General features: G+C 35.8%; 1 protein-coding gene across 6 annotated transcripts in view; it reads left to right on the top strand.

Moving 5' to 3' along the window:
- ANKS1B (ankyrin repeat and sterile alpha motif domain containing 1B) overlaps nt 1–22,027 on the top strand; it is a 1,246,961-nt gene that overhangs the window by 144,354 nt on the left and 1,080,580 nt on the right. For all 6 annotated transcript variants that reach the window (XM_032170973.2, XM_032170979.2, XM_032170972.2 and 3 more), the window contains exon 2: nt 16,178–16,258. In XM_032170973.2, the coding sequence (XP_032026864.1) occupies nt 16,178–16,258 (81 nt within the window). The remainder of the gene's footprint in view (nt 1–16,177; nt 16,259–22,027) is intronic.

The following is a 22,027-nucleotide window of genomic DNA, read 5'->3' as shown; positions in this document are numbered from 1 at the left end:
AAAGAGCAAATCAAATTCAGGATTATATTAAAAAAATACACCATAAGTAGATAAATTTACTTCCAGTGTGTAGAGATGCTTCTTATCCGACATTAAATATGTTAATGTATTAAAAGGGAAAAGCTGTATGACCATCGTGAAAGATATCCTAAATAAATTTAACGAACCACAAGAGCTATTCTAGATAAAAACTTTTCCTACAGAAAGGATGATTATTATGTGTCAGGCATTGTGCTAGCACTTTACATCTAATTTAATCTTCACAGTAACCCTATGAGCTAGCTATTACTGGTATATTTATTTTATAAGTGAGAGAACTGAGGCACAGAGTAGTTAGGTAATTTTCCCAAGGCGGTGCAGTTAGGGAAGGGATCAGCATTTTAGTCCAGACAGTTTGAATCCTGAGTCTGTGCTTTTATCCATTAGCTATTCCACCTTTTTGTTCTTTACTGAGGGAATAAAAGTTTCCTTAATGTGCTGAAAAGGTATCCATGAGAATCCAATAGCAAACATCATACTAAATGGTGATACCCTACCAGGCATGCCATTAAATTCATCAACAAGACAAAGATTATCCTCTTGTTATTTTAGTGGTTCTAGCCAATGCAGTCTGTGTAAGAAGAAAAAATGGAATGAATATTATAAAGGAAGAGATACATGATTATTATACCTAAAAATATTAGAGAACCTCTTCTGCAAACTTATCCAAATTAATAAATGGCAATTCCATCTTTCTAGTTGCTCATGACAGAAATCTTGCAGTCCTTCCTGTTTCTTTTGTTCGCACGTCACAATTTGTCAGCAAATCCTGTTTCCTTTACCTTTAAATGCATAATCCAAGCATTTTTTCCCCCTACATGATGCTACCCCTTTGCTCTAAGCTATCATCATCTTTTCCTGCATTACTATAGTAGTTTCCTAACTGATCTCCTTGCTTCTACCCTTTCCCCTTCAGACTATTCTTAACAGAGCAGCAGAATTCAAGTCAGATCATGTCATTTCTCCGTTCAAAACTCTCCAATGGCTTTCCATATCAGTCAAGGCCAAAGTCAGAATGGCCACAAGGCTCTATATGATCCAGCCACACATCTCTGACTCACTTTTCTGTGCTCTCTTCCTTGCTTACCCTATTCCAGCCACACTGCTGTCCTGGCTGTTGCTCAGCATTAAGCCCATTTCATCCTAAAATGTTGTTCTTCCGAAGTTGCCGTATTATCCCAGAGGCTTCCTCGACTATGCTGCATAAAACAGCACTCTGTTCCTCTTGCCTTTCTTGATACCACTTCTTGCTTCATATATTTATATATTCATTTGTTTATTGTTTGTCTAAATCAGAATGTAAAGACCATGAAGGCAGGAATGTTTGTCTTTTTTCTGTACAGCCTTCTCCAACTGCTGTGGTGTCAGTGACTAGAACAATGAGAACAGTGCCTGTGCATAGTGGATACTCAATAGCTATTTTTTGAATGAGTGAATGAATTTGAAAAACACGGTGTTCTAACTAGCAGCAGTAATTAAAAGACACGAAAAATAAGACTTCATCCGGAATAGTAATAAAGAACTAAATTACTTAGGAATTAAAATAACAAGGCAATAGATAATGATTAAAGGCATGCTGTGGTTTGAATCCCTGCTTCACCTGGTAGGGGCCATGTGACCTGAACCAAGGTACTTCACTACTCTATGCCTTAGTTATTTAATCTGAAAAGTGTAGTAATTATAGTACTCATTTGATAGGGTTGCTATGAGGATTTATTGAGTTAATATTTAGAAAACATTTAGAATAATATCTGGCACATAGTATTCACTATGTAAGTATGTTAAAGAAAATAATTTTAAAATATTTTTAAGAGTTCTATAAAGAAAGTATAAAAAGGTTAGACAAATTAAATAACATTTAATAAGTACCTTCTGTGGATTGGGTAGTATATTTAATATTTACATTTTTTCTTTAATCTTCTCACAATACAGTGAGGTTATTATTGTGATTATCCTTGGGTTTTACCTATGGCGAAACTCAGGTCTAACGAAGTGAAGTACCTTGCCTAAGACTGTTACCAAAGCTGGAGAGATGGAAATCAGACTCAGCTGGAAAAATACAGAATTGCAAAGATCTCATTTCCTCCTACTTTTTCTATAAGTTTAATGCAATTACAGCCAAAACTTTTTTTTTAATTTGACAATTTGACTATACTTATTATTTTTTATTTTAAAGATGAGGTATTGCTGTATTTCCCAGGCTGGACTGAAACTCCTACACTCAAGTGATCCTCCTGCCTCAGCCCCCTGAGGAGCTGGGAGTATAGGCACAGGCTACTGTGCCTGGTCTGACTATACCATCTATTAAAAGATGGATAAACCCATGAAAAAAAACAGTTTAGAATATATATATATATATCAGAAGAGACCTATTTTTAGCTATTAAAATATGCTATAAAGCTATAGAAATTAAATAATGTAATATTAGTCTTTGGAGAAGATAGATGAATGTAACAAAACAGTCAAAATACAGATTAGAAATACAGGTACAGAAAAATATGAGAAAGGAAGCATTTCACTGGGGTAATTAGGTGGCAATTAATTATTTTAAAGTGGTATTGAATTAGTTTATTCCATTGGGAAATACCTCATATCATATACCCACAATACAGAGAAATTAAACATTTTCACCTAAAAAAAAGAAATAGGAGGAAATACTAGAGAATATTGTTATCATCTTGTAATCAGGAAGACCTTTCTTTCAATGGTACCAAGGCTAGAAACAATTAATTTAAAGAAAGAATTGATTTAGTAAACATTTATGGCCAGCAAAGTACACCATAGGTTCGGCTGAAAGATGAAATAAGGGAAATATTTGCAACATTAGAAAGGGTTAATATCTATAAATATAAAATGGCTTCTTCAAATCAATAAGAATGATGAAAATCAGTAAAAATAATGAAAAACTCAATACAAAAACTGGGCAAAGAATATAAACAAGCTACTCATAGAAGAAATGAAATTGGTCATGAAGCATAAAAGGTCTAGGAATGCTTATACACCATTGGTGGGAATGTAAGTTAGTATAACCTCTTTGGAAAACTTCATGGAAATATCTCAAAGAATTACCATTTAATCCAGGAATCCCACTACTGGGTATCTATCCAAATGAAAATAAATCATTGTAGCAAAAAGATACTTGCACTTGTATGTTTATTGCACTATTTACAATAGCAAAGATATGGAATCAATCTGAGTGTCCATCAACAGATGATTGGATGAAGAAAATGTGATATGCACATACACAATGGGATACTATACAGCTGTAAAAGAGAATGAAATAATGTCTTTGGCAACTTGGATGGAACTGGAGGCTATTATCTTAAGTGAAACAACTTAGAAAGTCAAATACCACATGTTCTCACTTAGAAATGGGAGCTAAATAATATGTACACATGGACATAGAGTATGGAACGATAGACATTGGAGACTAGGAAAGGTGGGAGGGTTGGGGTTGGGCGGTGAGGGATTAAAAGTTACTTAAAAGGTACAATGTAATTATTTGGGTGATGGTTACACTAAAATCCCAGAATTCACCACTATACAATGTATTCCTGTAACAAAACTGCACTTGGACCCCTTACATTTATACAAGTAAAAATGTCTCCACTTTATTATAATCAAGGGTAAATAAAAACAGTGAGACTGAAGTATAATGTAGTGGTTAATGTCATTGGCTCTGGAATCAGGCAGCCTGGTTCCAAATATTGCCTGCAATGTGAACTAGCTGTGTGATCTTGGATAAATTACTTTTCTGCTCTTCAGTTCTTCATTTAAAAATCCAGGGGTTATAAAAACCCCTGTCTCACATGGTTGTTATGAAGATTAACTTAGGTAATCAATACAAAGCATTTTGCGTAGTTTCTAGTATGTAGCAAGTCCCCAGTCAATGTTTTGTTCATGCTCTCTTTCTCACGCTACCTTAGATTCCCAAGTATTTGGAAAGGTCTGAACGTCTCATATTTTGCCTATGTTAATTACAATAAGCACACCTGTATTAGTTTCTCATTGCTGCTGTAGCAAGTTACCACAAATGTAGTGGCTTAGAATAACACAAATCTGTTATCCTATCGTCCTGGAGGTCTGTGGTCCTCACTGGGCTAAAATCAGGGTGTGGGCAGGGCTGCATTCTTTCCTGAAGGCTCTAGGAAAATCTGTTTTCTTGCCTTTTCCAGCTACTAGAGGCTGCTTACGTTTCTAGGTTCATGACCCTCTTCCATCTTTAGAGCCAACAATGTCCAGTTGAGTCTTTTTGGCTGTGCCGCCTTTTTGATTCTGACTCTTCCATGTCCCTCTTCTCCACTTGTAATTACATGGGGCCCACCTAGATAATCCAGGATAAAGCCAGCTGATTAGCAATGTAAGTCTATCTGCAACCTTAATTCTCCCTTGCTGTGTAATACAAAATATGCACATGTTCCAGAGATTAGGACGTATACATCTTGGGGGTACCATAATTTTTTCCTACCATAGTACCCTTGAATTATTGTTACCTATGAAGAGAATGTGAGGATAGGAAAAACAATTGCCACCAAAATCAGTGTTTGTGTAACAATGAGAGATTAATCTGCCTTGTCTGCTGGTTTATTTTCCAGGAATTATATCCATGCAGAGAAGAGAAGATATGGGCTGGGAGGAATGTTTTACACTTTTAGCACAAGTGATGAAGTTAAAACTAGGTTAAAATAGATGCTCTAGTTTTCCTCTCATGTCTCTTGACTCTGTGTTTATGGCTTGGTGTGGTTACAAATTCTTTTCATATTCTAAAATTCTATCTTGTGGCACATACTGTATATATTGAAGAGAGGTCATAATTGTATTATATGTGTGATTATAACTCAAGGAGTTACTTTTGCTCATAGTCATTCAGTTCCCATTTTCTGGTAAAAATACATGTATTGAGAGTTGCATCAAGTAATTCAACGTGCACATTATTCATTAGAAAATGTTTAGTTAGTACGATTTTGACTACGATTCCCCTGATGTGCTGAGTTTTGTAAAATTGTGCATTACAGTATAGGATATGACTGTATACTAGATCTATTTTTTATTTTTGCTCCAAAGGCAAGATATCTTTAAGAAATTGTTTGTGACTCAAATAGACATATATTTACTACAAATCCGATGTTCGCAGTTATTTTTAGAAAGCTTTTGTGTGTGTGTGTGTGTGTGTGTGTGTGTTTCGATGAAACTTTCTTTACAAAAACAAACAGTGGACTGGATGTGGCTCATGGTCTACAGTTTGCCGATTCTTGTTCTAATTCTTCACAGAAGGCCAGTTCATAGTTGTTTTCTGCATTTTTAAGCTTTATAGTGTATATCTATCTTACTTAGGTGGTTTTGCACATTTCAGTAAATATTCATTCAATAAACTCATATGGGATAGTATGTGGGGTTCCAATGTGACAATACTTTTTTATTATTTATTTTTCTTCAACTTTTATTAATATTTTAAGTTCTGGGATACATGTGCAGGATGTGCAGGTTTGTTACATAGGTAAACGTGTGCCATGGTGGTTTGTAACACAGATCAACCCATCTTCTAGGTATTAAGTCCAGCATCCATTAGCTACTCTTCCTTATACTAGAAAGCTTTTTTATATTATTAGAGTTAATTTTCTTTTTTCCCCTTGGAATAATTATATAGAAATGTTCTGTGCTGTGCAATACAGTAGCCACTGTCCACATCAGGATATTAAGCATTTGAAATGTGGCTAGTCCTAATTGTGATGTGCTGTAAGTGTAAAATAAACACCAATATTGAAAACAGTACAAAAAAGCATGTGAAACATCTCAATAGTTTTTATATTGATTATATGTTGAAATAATGTTTTTGATACACTAGGTTAAATAAAATATATTCGAACTAATTTCACATCTTTTTAATGTGGCTACTAGAAAATTTAAATTCACATATATGGCTCACATTATATATTTTTTTCCTTTTATTTTTTGAGACTGGGTCTTGCTCTGTTGCCCAGGCTGGAGTGCAGTGGCACAGTGTCAGCTCACTGCAACCTCCATCTCCTAGGCTCAAGCAATCCTTCCACCTCAGCTTCCTGAATAGCTGGGACTACAGATGCATGCCCCCATGCCTGGCTAATTTTTCTTTTTGTGTGTGTTTTTTTTTTGTAGAGATGGGGTTTCACCATGTTTCCCAGGCTGGTCTCAAACTCCTGGGCTCAAGTGATTCACCTGTCTTGGCCTCCAAAAGTGCTGGGATTGTAGGTGTGAGCCACCATGCCCAGTCCTCACCTTATATTTCTAAAGGACAGTGCTGATATAGACCCATTTGACCCATATGGGACACTTGTAGCCCATGATAATAAACTTGTGCCATCACTAAACTGATGAGAACTTTACTTGTAATAATCAGTAGCATATATACATATGTCCAGTTCATCCAAAAATAGAAGTAAACTATTAAGACACAGATTGAGAATAAGGTTTATTTTGCATTGCTTGAAATGATATGGTCTGTCAGAAGACCATTCCTACATACTCTGACCCTGCCTGAGGCATTAAATGCACATTCTGTATGAATTTCCTTATCTGATGCCTCGGCGTGATCTCATGTGTTAAGGGTCAGAAAGGAATCAATAAAAACTGAAACAGTTTTATGTTATTTCTGATAGATTTTCCCCATAGACTGATGGAAGGTATAATAATGATCAACTGTGGAGTAGTTGTGCTTCAAATCTTATTTGCTGTACATATAGATATTGGCCCAAGAAACTCAGGCTTATGGTTTATTTAAGAATAATCTTATTTAATATGTGAAAGCTTAGATAATAGAATATTCTGACTAATGAATGTCCTGGTTATTTGAAAGTTTGGTAGAAAACTGTTTATATTTATTCTAAAATCTACTGATCTGATTTGTTACATTACTGCAAATAATATAACAAAGGAAATTAAATTTTTGGTAATTGGCAACCCCATATTGTCTGAGAACATTCATTTTGGGCAATAATTCTCACATACAGAATTTAAGATATTGACAAGTAGGCATAAGAAATGGGATTTGGGTGTGTATTAGACTAAGACCAAGGATCTATAAATTGCTTTTTTGGAATAAATATGTAATAAGCGTTTTACACTTTTTCAAGACATTTCTTAAATGTATCTAGAAACTCTTGCATTTTATGAAACAAGCTTAGGTTAATCAAGGTTTTAATCTAGGCCCTCTTTTTAAATTTGAAGGTTATGCCTGAGTAAAGGAGGCAAGGCAATATAAAAAGTTGGAATGAAGCAGAACCTTTTAGAAATCAAGGTTTCTTTTTTAAATTAAATTTTTAGTTGGAGGGTTTGGGTCTGGCTTATTTATAGTGTTTCAGATGTGTCGGTGGATGTTCTATGGATACGTGGATATGTGCCTAGAGGCTCTGTCAATAGGTGCAGTTGAATATATTTAGATATATGCTAACTTTCTATTCTAAACCTCTTTGTTTAAAAAAGATGTATCCATATCCATTTTGCTAGGAGAAGGCAACATTCAATGGAGTTTTTAAAAATGCGTGTATTATAATTAATTTTTGTATAATGGGGAACTGAGTTGGTATAGGTAATTGAAATCTATAGGCCCTGCATTTTATTTTAGTTATAAATATCTTCTCTTACAAAATATTTATAAGGTCTAATAACATGCAGAAATTTAAAAAATGTATGACAGTTAATTTGCAGTATTTTCCCATTTCTTTTCCGTTTTTTGCCTGAGGTACTCCAAGCAACCTAGTGTTCTAATCAGTTTTAACTGAAACTTAGCTCCTGCCAAAAGATACTACTGCCCTTGCAGCTTTTTCTAGTGGAGGTATCTCATCATTGATGCATTTCGTTCATGGTTGAAACCTCAGCCATTCTCTTGCTCTTATTCTATTCATATGGATATTATCTCCCATAGGTTTTATTTTAGACATATCAATTTGAATTTTCTCACCCTCTCTCTATCTACCACTATATCTGCATTTGTTCAAATTTCTTTGTTTCTCCCCTGGTCTGTAAAACAATTAACCTGACTCTCTCACTCTGTTTACCTTCCACCTGTTACAAGAGCTCTCATTCTAAAACACTGACTGATCATGTGAGGAACATACTTATCTTTCTGAAAGCCATTTAGTTCCAAGTTGCTGCAGAATAAAATCCAAGCCTTTCAACATATTATGAGGTTCTTTGTAATCCGGATCAAACCTATCTTTCTTCCCTTGTAGTTTACTGTCTTTTCTTTTCCTTAAAGAAATTCATGATAATTTCAACATTCAGACAATTCAGAGAATGAATAATGTATTTTTGCATGTATTTTTCTATGTTATTGCAAATATTTTTCATCTATACAACAGGAATAGTAATAGTATCTTTCTTATGGTCGTGTGGCTATAAATGAGCTAATGCATATAAAGCATTTGGAATGCTCCAGACACACACAATATTCTGCAATTTACTTTTTTCACTTTATATGTTTTGGCTGACTTTCAAAGTCAATACATTCAGATCAAAGTTACTTATTTTAATAGTTGCATAACATTTCATAGTGTGAATGAATCCTAATTAACTTTTCCTTTTTTGCCCCATTCTCAGCTATTGGACTAATTAATTATTTATTTTTTTTGCTGGGCATTTATGAGCTTTCTCTCTCTCTCTTTTTTTTTTAAGATGGAGTCTCTCTCTGTCATCCAGGCTGGAGTACAGTGGCCTAATCTCGGCTCACTGCAACCTCTGCCTCCTGGGTTCAAGCGATTCTTGTGCCTCAGCCTCCTGAGTAACTGGGATTACAGGCATGCACCACCATGCCTGGCTAATTTTTGTATTTTGATAGAGACGCGGTTTTGCCATGTTGGCCAGGCTGGTTTCGAACTCTTGACCTCAAGTAATCCACCTGCCCTGGCCTCCCAAAGTGCTGGGATTACAAGCGCCCGCTGCTACCCCTGGCTAATTTTTGGTATTTTTAGTAGACACAGAATTTCACCATGTTGGACAGGCTGGTCTCGATCTCCTGACCTCAGGTGATCCGCCTGCCTCAGCCACCCAAAGTGCTGAGATTATAGGCATGAGCCACCGTTCCAGACCCTTTCTCTTTTATACTATTAAAATTCTACAGTGGATATTTTTGTGTTTGTAGTCTTCATATGAATATTTTTATTTCGTAGATATCAATCCTGAAAACTGAAGTTGTTGGGTCTAAGAGTATTCATATTTGAAATTTGATTATGTATTGCCATGTTACTTTCCAAGAATGTTGTAGCAATTTACACTTCAATGAATATTCTGTGAGAGTGACTATTTCTTCACGTATTTGCCTCCATTGTTTGTTATCAATTATTTCTTTAAAAATGTGTGCCCATCTGATGGTAGAAAAGTAGGCAGCCACTGTTTTATTTTGCTCTTTGCTAGCCTCAGTGAGGTTAATTATATTTTCAAATATTTATTAGCCATTCACATTTCCTTTTCTGTGAATTGCCTGTTAATATCCTGTTTTTCCATTTTGTTGTGAGATTTTTATTTTATGTTAAAGAATAGTGATATCTGTTTATCTGTCACATATATTGAGCCATTGTATAAAACTAAGAAGAATTGCGTCCTCTCTAGGATCCCTGGCTACTCTGTTGGTAGACTTTCTTCTCCCAGGGAGGTTCACATAAGCTAAAAAAAAAAAAAAAAAAAAACCTGTAGTCCCAGCTACTCGGAGAGGCTGAGGCAGGAGAATGGCGTGAACCCGGGAGGCGGAGCTTGCAGTGAGCCGAGATTGCGCCACTGCACTCCAGCCTGGGCGACAGAGCGAGACTCCGTCTCAAAAAAAAAAACAAACTCTAATCAGTAGGAGCTCAAGCCGTGTGTTACTGGGGCCATATAAGACACTAATGCTGTGGATCTCGTATAAGAAAGCTAGAGAGAAAGATGAGTACTAAGCTGTGGAGGCAGGCAATATTAGAAATGTAGCTGACAAGAGCAAAGAGAGAATAACTATTCTAAGTGGCAGTATGTATCGAAATCCATAATTTTTACTACTGTCACTCCGTGATAAATATTTTTATAGCGAAATATTTGTACAAACTATTAATTACTTTCTTAAAATAATTCCTCTTAAGGAGAATTTCTGGGTAACACGTTTGCACACTATGAAAGCTTTTAAATATGTAATGTCAAATTGCCTTCCAGAAAAATTGTACCAATTTACATTTTCACCACCAGCTTATTATAAGCTCTGCCTCCTAACCATTACTGAATATTATTGACTTTTTTCCAATTTGCTAAAGAAATATATAATGGTATGGGTTTTTTTTTTTTTTTTTTTTTTTGCTTTCTTTGATTGCCAGTGAGGTTGACATTTTTCATATATGTACTCAACATTTTTATATTTCATTTAACAAATACCTACTGGTCACCTACAATATTCCAGTCACTGTTTTAAGACCCAAAGATAGTGTGGTGGAGCTTTCATTCTAGTGGGGAGACAGACAGTAAGCATATAAATAAATAATATAATGCCAGATGGTGATAAGTCCCATAACTAAGAGGAAAGAGAATGATGATAGGGTGCTATTTTTGACTGAATAATTAGGGAGAGAGTTTCCGAAGAGATGACATTTGAGCAGAAAGATTGAGCCATATGATTGAGGAAAAAACTTTCTAGGCAGAGAGAATTTCAAATGCGACAGTCATAAGGTGCAAGCATGCTTATCTTTTTAAGGAGGCCTGTGTGGTTGGAACAGGGTGTGTGAGAAAAAGAGGATAGGAATGAGGTTTGAGAAGTCCAGAACAAATCACGTGAATTAAATTTTGCTAAATGTATGCGGTAGGGAATTGAAAATGTTTTTTCCTTCCCAGTAATTAAAACACATTTCTTGGGACTATTTATTGAATGATGTTTTCCTTTTTTTGCTTCTTTCAGATGTCAACTTTATTCCTATATGTATGACTGGTTTGTTTCTAGGGCTTCTCTTATATTCATTGATCTCTCTATTCTGGTGCTAGACTAACATTTTTTGGTATTGTTTTATGATATGCTTTCATAATTGGTAGTATATAGATCCCATTATTACTTCTCGTTTCACAAGTTTTTTTTTCCTATAAATTCTTCTAGATCAAATTTAGAACTTTTAGTTGAGTTTTCCCTAAAATATTCCATAGAGATTTTTGTTGAACAGATGTATTAATTTAGGGAGTTAAAGATTTTTCTATTGTAGCATTTATTTAATAAGAACAAGAAGATTGATAACAAACAATTATTAGGTGTTTTCTGTGCTGTAGGCACTATGGTCACTGCTTGTATTGTAACTTATCTGTATATATTTTTCTCTGTTAGATTGTCAGCTCTTTGGAGGAGGAGATGGTATCTTATTCATTATTTTGGTCGATTCTTAGACTTGTATTTTCTTGGACACAGAGCTTGGAGAGTGTACATTAATAATTGAAGATTGCAGATTGAAGTAGAAGTAATAGGTATGAATAATTTCTCCTCATTCTAGGTTTCCTGAACAGTGAAGAGTTGTTAGTGTAACTAGAGTCGAAAGAGGAAAAATTTAAATTAAGAGAATAGCCCTGGATGGGTGTTTTAGGAATTTGGTTTGTTTGTTTAGTTGAAATTTAAAAGACCATATCGGACTCACTTCAGTTATTTCTTTGTCTTTTTTTTTGTTGTTGTTTCTTATCAAAGCTATTCAGGTACTTTTTTTTTTTTTTTTTTTTTGAGACCAAATCTCATTCTGTCGACCAGGCTGGAGTGCACTGGCATGATCTCGCCTCACTGCAACCTCTACTTCCCGGGTTCAAGCATTTCTCCTGCCTCAGCCTCCCGAGTAGCTGGGACTACAGGCGTGCACCACCACGCTTGGCTAATTATTGCATTTTTCTTTTTTTTTTTTTTGAGATGGAGTCTTGCTCTCACCCAGGTTGGAGTGCAGTGGTGTGATCTCGGCTCACTCCAAGCTCTGCCTCCCAGGTGCACGCCATTCTCCTGCCTCAGCCTCCCGAGTAGTTGGGACTACAGGCACCCGCTACCATGTCCGGCTAATTTTTTTGTATTTTTAGTAGAGACAGGGTTTCACCATGTTAGCCAGGATGGTCTCGATCTCCTGACCTCGTGATCCACTCGCCTCGGCCTCCCAAAGTGCTGGGATTACAGCCACTGTGCCCGGCCTACTTATTATTTTTAGTAGAGACAAGTCTTCACCATGTCGGCCAGGCTCGTCTCAAACTCCTGACCTCAGGTTATCCACCCACCTCAGTCTCCCAAAGTGCTGGGATTACAGGCGTGAGCCACCGTGACTGGCCCATGTACATTTTATTTTGTAAATTAATGTCCTTCAGTTCTGATAATTTTTAAAATGATGTCTTTCATTGTTTTTATTCTCCTGTTTTCTGTGTTTTGACTTTAAGAACCTCTATTTTTCAATATTGGAACTGCTGAATGGGTGTCCTACTTTTCTTATGATTTCTCTTCTATTTATATCTTTGCCTTTTTTTTCTAAGTATCTGAGATACTTCATGAGCTTTATTTTTTACTTTTCATTTATTTTTGAGACAGAGTCTCATTCTGTCACCCAGGCTGCAGTGCAGTGGTGTGATCTTGACTCACTTCAACCTCCGCCTCCCAGGTTCAGTCGATTCTCCTGCCTCACCCTCCCAAGTAGCTGGGACTACAGGCGTGCGCCACCACACCTGGCTAATTTTTGTATTTTTGGTAGAGATGGAGTTTCACTATGTTGACCAGGCTTCTCTCGAACCCTGACCCCAGGTAATCTGCCCACCTCAGCCTTTCAAAGTGCTGGGATTACAGGCGTGAGCCACCGTGCCCGGCCTTGTCAGCTTTATTTTTAATTCTTCTACTGATTTTATCTCTGATTTTCTTTTTTATTTCATTGTTCTTACATTCATTATCTTTTCTGATATTGAGATGATATTAATGATAACTGTTTTTGAAAATTTCTTCTCCATGCATAGTCCAAATTTTCTCTAAGTTTCTTTTTTTTCTGTAGTTTGTTCCTAATTTTTTGTTTTGGCTTCTTTAATAGTAAAGGCTTTCCTCAAGTGATTGGATGTCTTTGGTTATTTGTTCATATTTGAGAGTGGAGGTATTCAAAAACTCATGGGAAGCTCTGAGTTCATAGTGTTGGGACTTGTTGGTTGTAGGCCTTTCAATGGTGTACTGGATTGGCTTGTGTCTGCTTGTGAAATGCAGTTGTTAGCATCTCTTCCTATCACTGCGTTAAATTGAAGTATTTACATCACAGAAGTTGATGAAAACTACAAATCAGGGGTCTAGTCCAGAGATCATGCATCTTATCTGTGCCAGAGAATGTCTCCCTTACTGATGGGGAGATTGAAGGGCAGCCACTCGGCTGTTCTGAGAATCTAATTGATTTAGATTTTCAACCAATGTCGTAGTATTTAATTCCTTTTGTTTCTGAGTATTTAATTCTTTTTATTTCCATTGTATGGATATATCACAATTTATCTGTTTACCAGCTAATGGACATTTGGGTTGTCTCTGTTTTAGGCTATTACCTATAGAGCTGTTATTAATATTATATGTACACGTATTTATATGGACATATGCTTTCATTTCTCTGGACTAAATACCTAGAGTGGAATGACTGGATTATATGGTATTTGTATGTTATTTGTATGGTATGATTTGATGGTATGTTATATATGGTATTTGTATATAACTTTTCAAGAAACTGCCAAATTGTTTCACTAAGTGGTTGTACTATTTTGCATGCCTATTAGCAGTGTATGTGTGAATTCTGGTTGATCTACATCCTTGTCAATATAGGTTTGTGAAGTCTTTTTAAAGATAACAATTCTGATAGTTATATAGTAGCATCTCATTGTGGTATTTAAAAAATAAATTTTATTGTGTATATTTGTGGTATACACGTTATGGGATACATATAGATAGTAAAAAAAAGTTTACTACAGTGAAAGAAATGACCATCTCTCACAGAGTTACCCTTTATTTTTTGTTTTTGTTTCAAGAGCAGCTAAAATCTACTCACGTAGCTGAAATCACATATACAGTATACAATTTTAGTACCTGTAGTCTTCACGTTGTACTTTAGACCTCTACACCTCTACGCTTGTTCATCCTACATATTTGCTACTTTGTATCCTCTGACATTTATTTCCCCGGTTCTACTCCCCCTCCCAATCTTTTGTTCTCTATCTCTGTATATTTGATTTTTTTTCAGATTCCATATATTTTCAGGCAATATTTTTCTTTTTGTGTCTGGCTTATTTCACTTAGCATAATGCCTTCCAGGGTCATTCATGTCATAGAAAATGGTTAGATATAATTCTTTTTTAGGGCTGAATTTTATATATATATATATATCCCCTGAATTTGGAATCTGGACATGTGATGCCTCCATTTTTCTTTCTTTCTTTTTTTTTTTATTGTGGGGATGGCAGGGTCTTGCTCTGTTGCCCAGGCTGGAGTGCAGTGGCGTGATTATGGTTCACTGCAGCCTCGATCTCCCAGGCTGAAGCAATCCTCCTACCTCAGCCTCCTGAGTAGCTGGGACCACAAGTGTGCACCACCACACCTGACTAATTTTTTTTTATTCTTTATTTTTAGCAGACATGGAGTCTTGCTATGTTGCCAAGGCTGGTCTCAAACTAGTGAGCTTAAGAGAACCTCCCTCCTCAGCCTCCCAAAGTGCTGGGATTACAGGCATGAGCCACTGCACCTGGCATACAACTTTGATTTTCTTTCTCAGAATTGTTTTGGCTATTTGGGGTCTTTTATGGTTTCATATGAATTTTAGAATTTTTTTTTCAATTTTTTAAAGAGTGCCATTGGGATTTTGATAGAGATTGCATTGAACCTGTGTAATGTAAGTAAGTCGGATACTTAAGATTTAACATCTGCAAACTAGGAGTCATTGTTTTCTCTCCATCCTGCATTGTCTTCCCTGCAGCAGATTTTGCTCTTTTTTTCATTTCATGTCTTAGTTAATATTGTAATTTTTTCTAGTCATGTAAGCCTAAAGTCTGCGTCATCTCTAGACTACTGCTTCGTTTCCCACCTCTTCCAATTGATCCATGTGTTTTATTAATTCTTCTTTTAATTAACTGTCAAATAAGCACATTCTATTCATTTTCATTGACCCACCTTAGTTTAAGGCTGCCATGACCCCTTGTTTGGAATAGCTATTCATTCTCTTTTCAGAGATGCCTGTGTGTGTCTGGTACCTCGATTATCTTACCACTTTGTAATTATTAGCTTGTGTGTCTGTCTTTTCCATTACGCTATGTTCTTGTAAAGAAGGACTTTGAGTTATGATTTTGTGCTCCTGGTGCCTAGCTCAATATGTGACATACAATTGGTGTACAATAAATGTTTTGTGAATGTGCGAACTAGTTTATCATTAGATATTATCTTTGATAGTTTTGATATCACTATGACCATCAGATAAAGCAATTTTTTTGTTCTATTTTCGGAAAAGTGTCTTTCAGTGCCTTATTTTCCAAAAGTTGAAAAGAGTTTCCTTAATTGTAGTTATCAAAAAAATAGACTCTTTTATATAGTTACATGTTATCTCCAGAATATATTGCGTAGTAAAATCAATGATGACTGTAAAATTGTTAGGATCTTCTCATGGTTTACAACAGTCCAAATCTTCAATTTTATTTTCAAGTATGAAATATTGATTACATTTTCCTTGTTGCAATTGAACAGCAAAAAGACTTTATATTCTTCCCACAATGCAAAAATATCTTATAACTTATATAAATCACTGCCACCTCAGAAGGAGTGTGTTAAGAAGCATGAGGCGGATCTCATAAATCTTTATTCTTTGGTATGGAATATAGTAGCTGAATGTTAGTTGCTTCTAATATTTAAGTAACGATAGAAAGTAATAGGGAATTTTTGGATCCAAACTTCAATGCACGACCATGGACACACATTTGTTAATAATTTCTGAAGATATTAATAGTTGCATTCTCTATTAGTTTCCCTTTATCAAATAAATGAAGTTGATGTTCTGAGGGGAATTCATGGAAGATGGCAATCATTTTCCACATGGCTAAAATTTTTATCTGCAACCTGCTGCTGGCCGTGGGGCTACCAGCCTTCTTTTTGTTTTTCAAAGCAAGATCCTGCTTCACTGTTAACTCTGCGCTTGTGCTTTATTTGCAGCATCTGGCGAGGCCCCAATGTGAACTGCACAGACAGTTCGGGTTACACTGCTTTACACCACGCAGCCTTAAATGGACATAAGTAAGTGCCACTTATTTGGATGGAATCGTGTGTATTTAGTTACATGTGATGAAGTTAATTATGTCTGACGATACCTTTCTCATGTCTCTGTGAGTCCAATGGGCTTAGATGAATTTGGAAAGGGACCAGGTGACAACACTGACAAGTTAGACTTGGTAGGAATGTTGCTGAGTATAATTGTCTGCAGAGTGTAAGCTGAAAGAAATGCTCTAAAATACTCAACTATCACACTGGGAGAATGGAAAAATTGACAGGACCATGCTAGTCATGTGTAGCTTTGGGGAGAGAATGGGATAAAACCACTTGATAACACTCCTTTACCTTTTTTGGTGTCTCCTTGTATTCACCCAACACGGGAATGTTTACTAGGAGTGCAAACTTAGCAGACTCCCACTCTTCTGAGCCCTGGTCACTTATATGAACTACTTCAAAATCCTTATTTAGCTAAAATATTTTATCTTTGTCATTCATGATTGTCTTTCTAGTTTTAGATTTCCCAACCCTAAATTTTTTTTAATAAGTAAAACTATGTTTCAAATAATGTAATAGTATATGTTATGGAGAGTGAAAGGGTGTGTAGCTATGACAATCTCTATTTCCAGTATTTTAGCTAGGTATCCTAATGGTTTAGTGACAGAGTTAAAGTGTGATGAGTCCTCCAAATGATTCAGATGTTCTGTCCTCCCCTACAGAAAAAAAATGACCCTCCTCCTTTATCTCCCCCTTGTCCCTGTTTTCCCTTTGTGTGAATGATCCAAGTTAGTTGTCCCAGATTGGTATCATTTCATTTCACTTTTTTTTTTTTGTTTTTGAGACAGAGTCTCACTCCTTCGCCCAGGCTGGAGTGCAGTGGCACAATCTTGGCTGACTGCAACCTCCGCCTCCCGGATTCAAGTTATTCTCTTGCCTCTGCCTCCTGAGTTGCTAGGATTACAGATGCTCACCACCATGCCTGGCCAATTTTTGTATTTTTAGTAGAGACGGGGTTTCACTGTGTTGATCAGGCTGGTCTTGAACTCCTGACCTCGTGATCTGCCCGCCTTGGCCTCCCAAAGTGCCGATTGTGAGCTACCATGCCTGGCCCTCACTTTAGTTTTTTAGATGTGGTAATTACTGCTTTAAAAGTGCTAGCTACAATCTACAGATTCTGTACTATTCCTATCAAATTACTAATGTCACTTTTCACAGAACTAGGAAAAAACTATTCTAAAATTCATTTTGAATTAAAAAAAGAGCTCAGATAGCCAAAGCAATCCTAAGCAAAAAGAGCAAAGCCAGAGGCATCATGATAGCAGATTTCAAACTATTCCATAAGGCTACAATATAACTAAAACAGCATGGTACTGGTACAAAAACAGACACATAGACCAATTAACAGGTTAGAGAATCCCGAAATAAAGCCATACACCTATAGCCATCTGGTCTTCAACAAAATTGATAACAAATAAGCAATGGAGAAAGGACTCCCTCTTCAATAAATAGTGCTAGGATAGCTGGCTAACCATATGCAGAAGACTGGAACTGGACCCTTAACCTTTCACCGTATACAAAAATTAAGGTAGATTAAAGATTTAAATGTAAGATCTCAAACTATAAGAATCTTAGAGGAAAACCTTGGAAACACCATTCTGGACATAGAACTGGGCAAATATTTCATGATAGAGACTTCAAAAGCAATTGCAACAAAAAGAAAAATTGAGGCCAGGTGCACTGGCTCATGCCTGTAATCCCAGCACTTTGGGAGGCCCAAGTAGGTGGATAGCTTGAGGCCAGAAGTTTGAGACCAGCCTGACCAATGTGGCAAAACCCTGTCTCTACTAAAATCACAAAAATTAGCTGGGCACGATGGTATGTGCCTGTAATCCCAGCTACTCGGGAGGCTGAGGCAGGAGAACCGCTTGAACCTTGGAGGCAGAGGTTGCAGCGAGCAGAGATCGCACGACTGCACTCCAGCCTGGGTGATGGCCTGGGTGACTCTGTCTCAAAAATAAATAAATAAATAGATAAAATTGACAAGTGGGACCTAATTTCATTAAACTAAAGCACTTCTGCACAGCAAGAGAAACTATCAATAGAGTAAACAAACTATAGAATGGGAGAAAATATTCATAAACTATGCATCTACCAAAGGCCGAACATTCAGAATCTATAAGGAATTTAAAGAATTCAACAAGCAAAAACCAAATAATCTCATTAAAAAGTACTCAGAAGACATGAACAGACACTTCTTAAAAGAAGATACACAAGTGGCCAAGAAGTGTTATGAAAAAATGCTCAACATCGCTAATCGTCAGAGAAATGCAAATCAAAACCACAGAGAAACCATTTCACACCAGTCAGAATGGCTATTATTAAAAAGTCAACAAATGACAAATGTTGGCATCTTTTATACAGTAAAGAGAGTGCTTATTCACTGTTGCTGGGAATGTAAAAATTAGTTCAGTCTCTGTGGAAAGCAGTTTGGAGATTTCTCAAAGAACTTAAAACAGAACTACCATTCTACCCAGCATTCCCATTACAGGGTATAAATCCAAAAGAAAGTAAATTGTTCTATCAAAAAGACACATGCACCTGCATCTCATTGCAGCACTATTCACAATAGCAAAGACATGGAATCAATTGAAGTGCCAATTAGTGGTGGATTGGATAAAGAAAATGTAGTACATATGCACCATGGAATACTATGCAGCTATGAAAAGAATGAAATTGTGTCCCTTGCAACAACATAGATGCAGCTAGAAGCTATTATTCTAAGTGAATTAATGGAGAAGCAGAAAATCAAATACTGCATGTTCTCACTTATAAGTGGGAACTTAATACTGGCTATTTGTGGACATAAAGATGGCAATGATAGAAACTGGAGACCACCAGAGGGGGTAGGGAGAGTTGAAAAACTATTGGTACTATCCTCAGTATCAAGGTGATGGGATAAATAGTATCCCAAACCTTAGCATCATACAATATATCCCCTGAATCTAAAATAAAAGTTGCACGTGTATCCCCTGAATCTGAAATAAAAGTTGAAATTATTTTTAAAAAAGTAAAAATGCTAGTTACCTTTTGTTTTCTCACCTAACATTTCTTTTATTCTGTGAATGGTGACTCAAGGGTCTTCTTAATACTTAATCTTAGGCTTGGTGGTCATAAAGCTCTTAATGCAAGACATTTTTTTTTTGTCATTATTGATCACTGACATTTTTCTCTTAAAATGTATAAATTTAATGCCATCAGCCTGTTTAGAGAATCATCTGAGTTACATAAACTATTATAAACTTTATGTTTCATTATTTAGATTTTTAGAATTGGAATTCCCAAATTGTATTTATTTTTATTCAGTTCCTATTCTATATTGTCTTATATCATCTCATTTAGAAATATTTTGCCATATCTTCTAATTTTTTTCTGTTCCTTTATAGAATGGAAAGTATGTCCAGATATCTAAATATTTTAAAGGAGGATATTGTTATTCTTTTTTTTACCTGAGTCATCAGGAACAAAGACGTATCAGCCCAAGTAATATAATCCTGATGGCTTGTTGGCTATCTGAATTATGGATTCAGGCTACTATCATATTTTTTAGTTCTAATTGGGAAGATAAACTCTATTACATCTAATGGGCAGGATATCTTGGGCCTGACCTTTCATTTGAGGCATACTACTTTTCTTGTTCTTTCTCAGATTGGCATTGGTAAGTAGGCACTTCTCAAAATAATATTGTCCCAAAATGGATAAGCATTCATATCCCTCCCTCATTTTCAGTGAAGTATTTAGTAAATATTGATTTATACATGACAGTCTATGAAGTTCTAACTGTTGAGATATGTTTTTCTATGGCCCATGGCATAATTTTTTTTTTTTTGGTGATTTAGAAAGTAAAGATAATTTAAGCAAATTGAATAGCAATCATTAAGATTCTCACAAACAGATAATTTGATTAGCTATTTTTAAAGATCTCTTTAATTACAGATCGTCTGTGGGAATTATATGTCTGTGCTTTTATCTGAAAGGTCTCATTTATCTTTTCTTTTTAATTTTTCAGTGTCATCCTATAGGGATTGGAAAAAGCAGGAAGATTCTAACCCCACCTCCCCATCTCTGCTAGTTGTGTGACCTTGAGCCATTTACTTAACATCTCTAGGCCTCAGTTCAATAGCTTGAATAGATTGGCTTGATATTCTCCATTGTTTCTTACAATTATAACATTGAATGATACATTGTGTTGGTATTATTTATGGCTCAGTTATGCACTATGATGCTACAGTTCTGAAATTGGGAATTTTATATAGAGTATATGTTTCTTGATTTTGCAAGTTTAAATAATCTATGAACTTGTACAATTAGAGATCACTTATTCTACCTGACACCCCTCAGCTCCCTTATTTTATAGATGGAGAAACAATGCCCATTTAGTTAAGTGACTTAATGGCCACGTAGATATTAAAGTGGGGTTGTGTCTAGAGCTTAAGTGTTCTGGTTCTGAGTCTATGCTTTTACCAGTACTCTGTATTATCTCCTCTTTGTTGTTAAACTCCCTGGCTCTTCTCTGTCACATTATATATTTCTGGCCTGCCTCCCGTAATCATTTGTTATATGTTTACATGGAATGCTAATTTTAATATTGGCTTAAAAGATATTTGAAGGAGAAAATAATGTCATAGAATATATCTCAGAGTCAGAGAAGAAGAGTATTTCTTTTATTTGCATTCTCACTTAGCAGAGGTAACTAACAATGATTATATTGTATTCTTCCCAAGCAAGCCTTAGCAGTCTGCACAGAAACACATCATTTCCATGTTTGTCACTGTTGTGTCCATCTGCTCTAGATTGTTTCCATAAACATTGTGATTGGTAGGCTAAAGTTCATAGAATCATAAAGCCAGCAGTAATGTTTCAGGGTCATATAGTTTATTCTTTTGCTTTGAGCACAAACTGTCCCCCTACCCCCAACATAAAATCTAAAGCCTTCATACTGAAAATTAAACCAGTTTCCCCGATTTTGTACATTTTCATTGGGAGCCATTGTTTATCAATGCTAGTTAATCCACAAATGAAGCAGCATTTTGTACCTGAAATGCATTATTTCATATTGAACAATTCATCTTCAATTAGCCAGATCAGGACACAATGGAAAATGTACTCTACTGGTGATTTCCTGGGTTATTTGTAATCACAGATTAGAAAATTATTACCATCAAATGATAGGAAAAAAACATGGTTAATAAAACAAAATTTACTAGCAAGTATTATAAATTATTTCCATAGATAGAGTAGAGAGCTATTTCTTTGTATCTCTTTCTCTTTTTAAAATACGGAGGATTCATTGTCACATGTATTTCTACTGCAGATTCAAATCCCTTAATTCTCCTCTGAAAAGCAATTGGCTGGCCTGAGTACCTGCCTGCTTGCCTACCTTCCTTCCCTGCCTCCTACTTCTTCTCGTCCCTTTTCTTCTTCTTCTCCTCTGCTTTCCTTAGTTCCCTCATTCCTTTTTCCTTTACTTTTCCTTCTTTCTGACTTTTCTCCTCTCTTCTTTTCATCCATTATTTTTAGTAATAATCTTATCTTTCCCTGTGAGGTTATACTAAACCTGTATACTCATATTTCAATTCAATTTTCCTTCTCTACTTAACAAATAGTTCCTTATTTTCTTGTTAAGTTTAATGTTATTAAACTATATTTGGTATATTGTGTCGCTTGGATACTGTTTTGAAAAATATCAGCAAATCGTTATTGTATCTCTGAATATGTATATTGTTTTATATACACATA

The sequence above is a fragment of the Hylobates moloch genome, unplaced genomic scaffold (genome assembly GCF_009828535.3).
Source record: "Hylobates moloch isolate HMO894 unplaced genomic scaffold, HMol_V3 SCAFFOLD_12, whole genome shotgun sequence".
Taxonomy (NCBI): domain Eukaryota; kingdom Metazoa; phylum Chordata; class Mammalia; order Primates; family Hylobatidae; genus Hylobates; species Hylobates moloch.
This window is presented reverse-complemented; position numbering and strand designations above follow the sequence as displayed.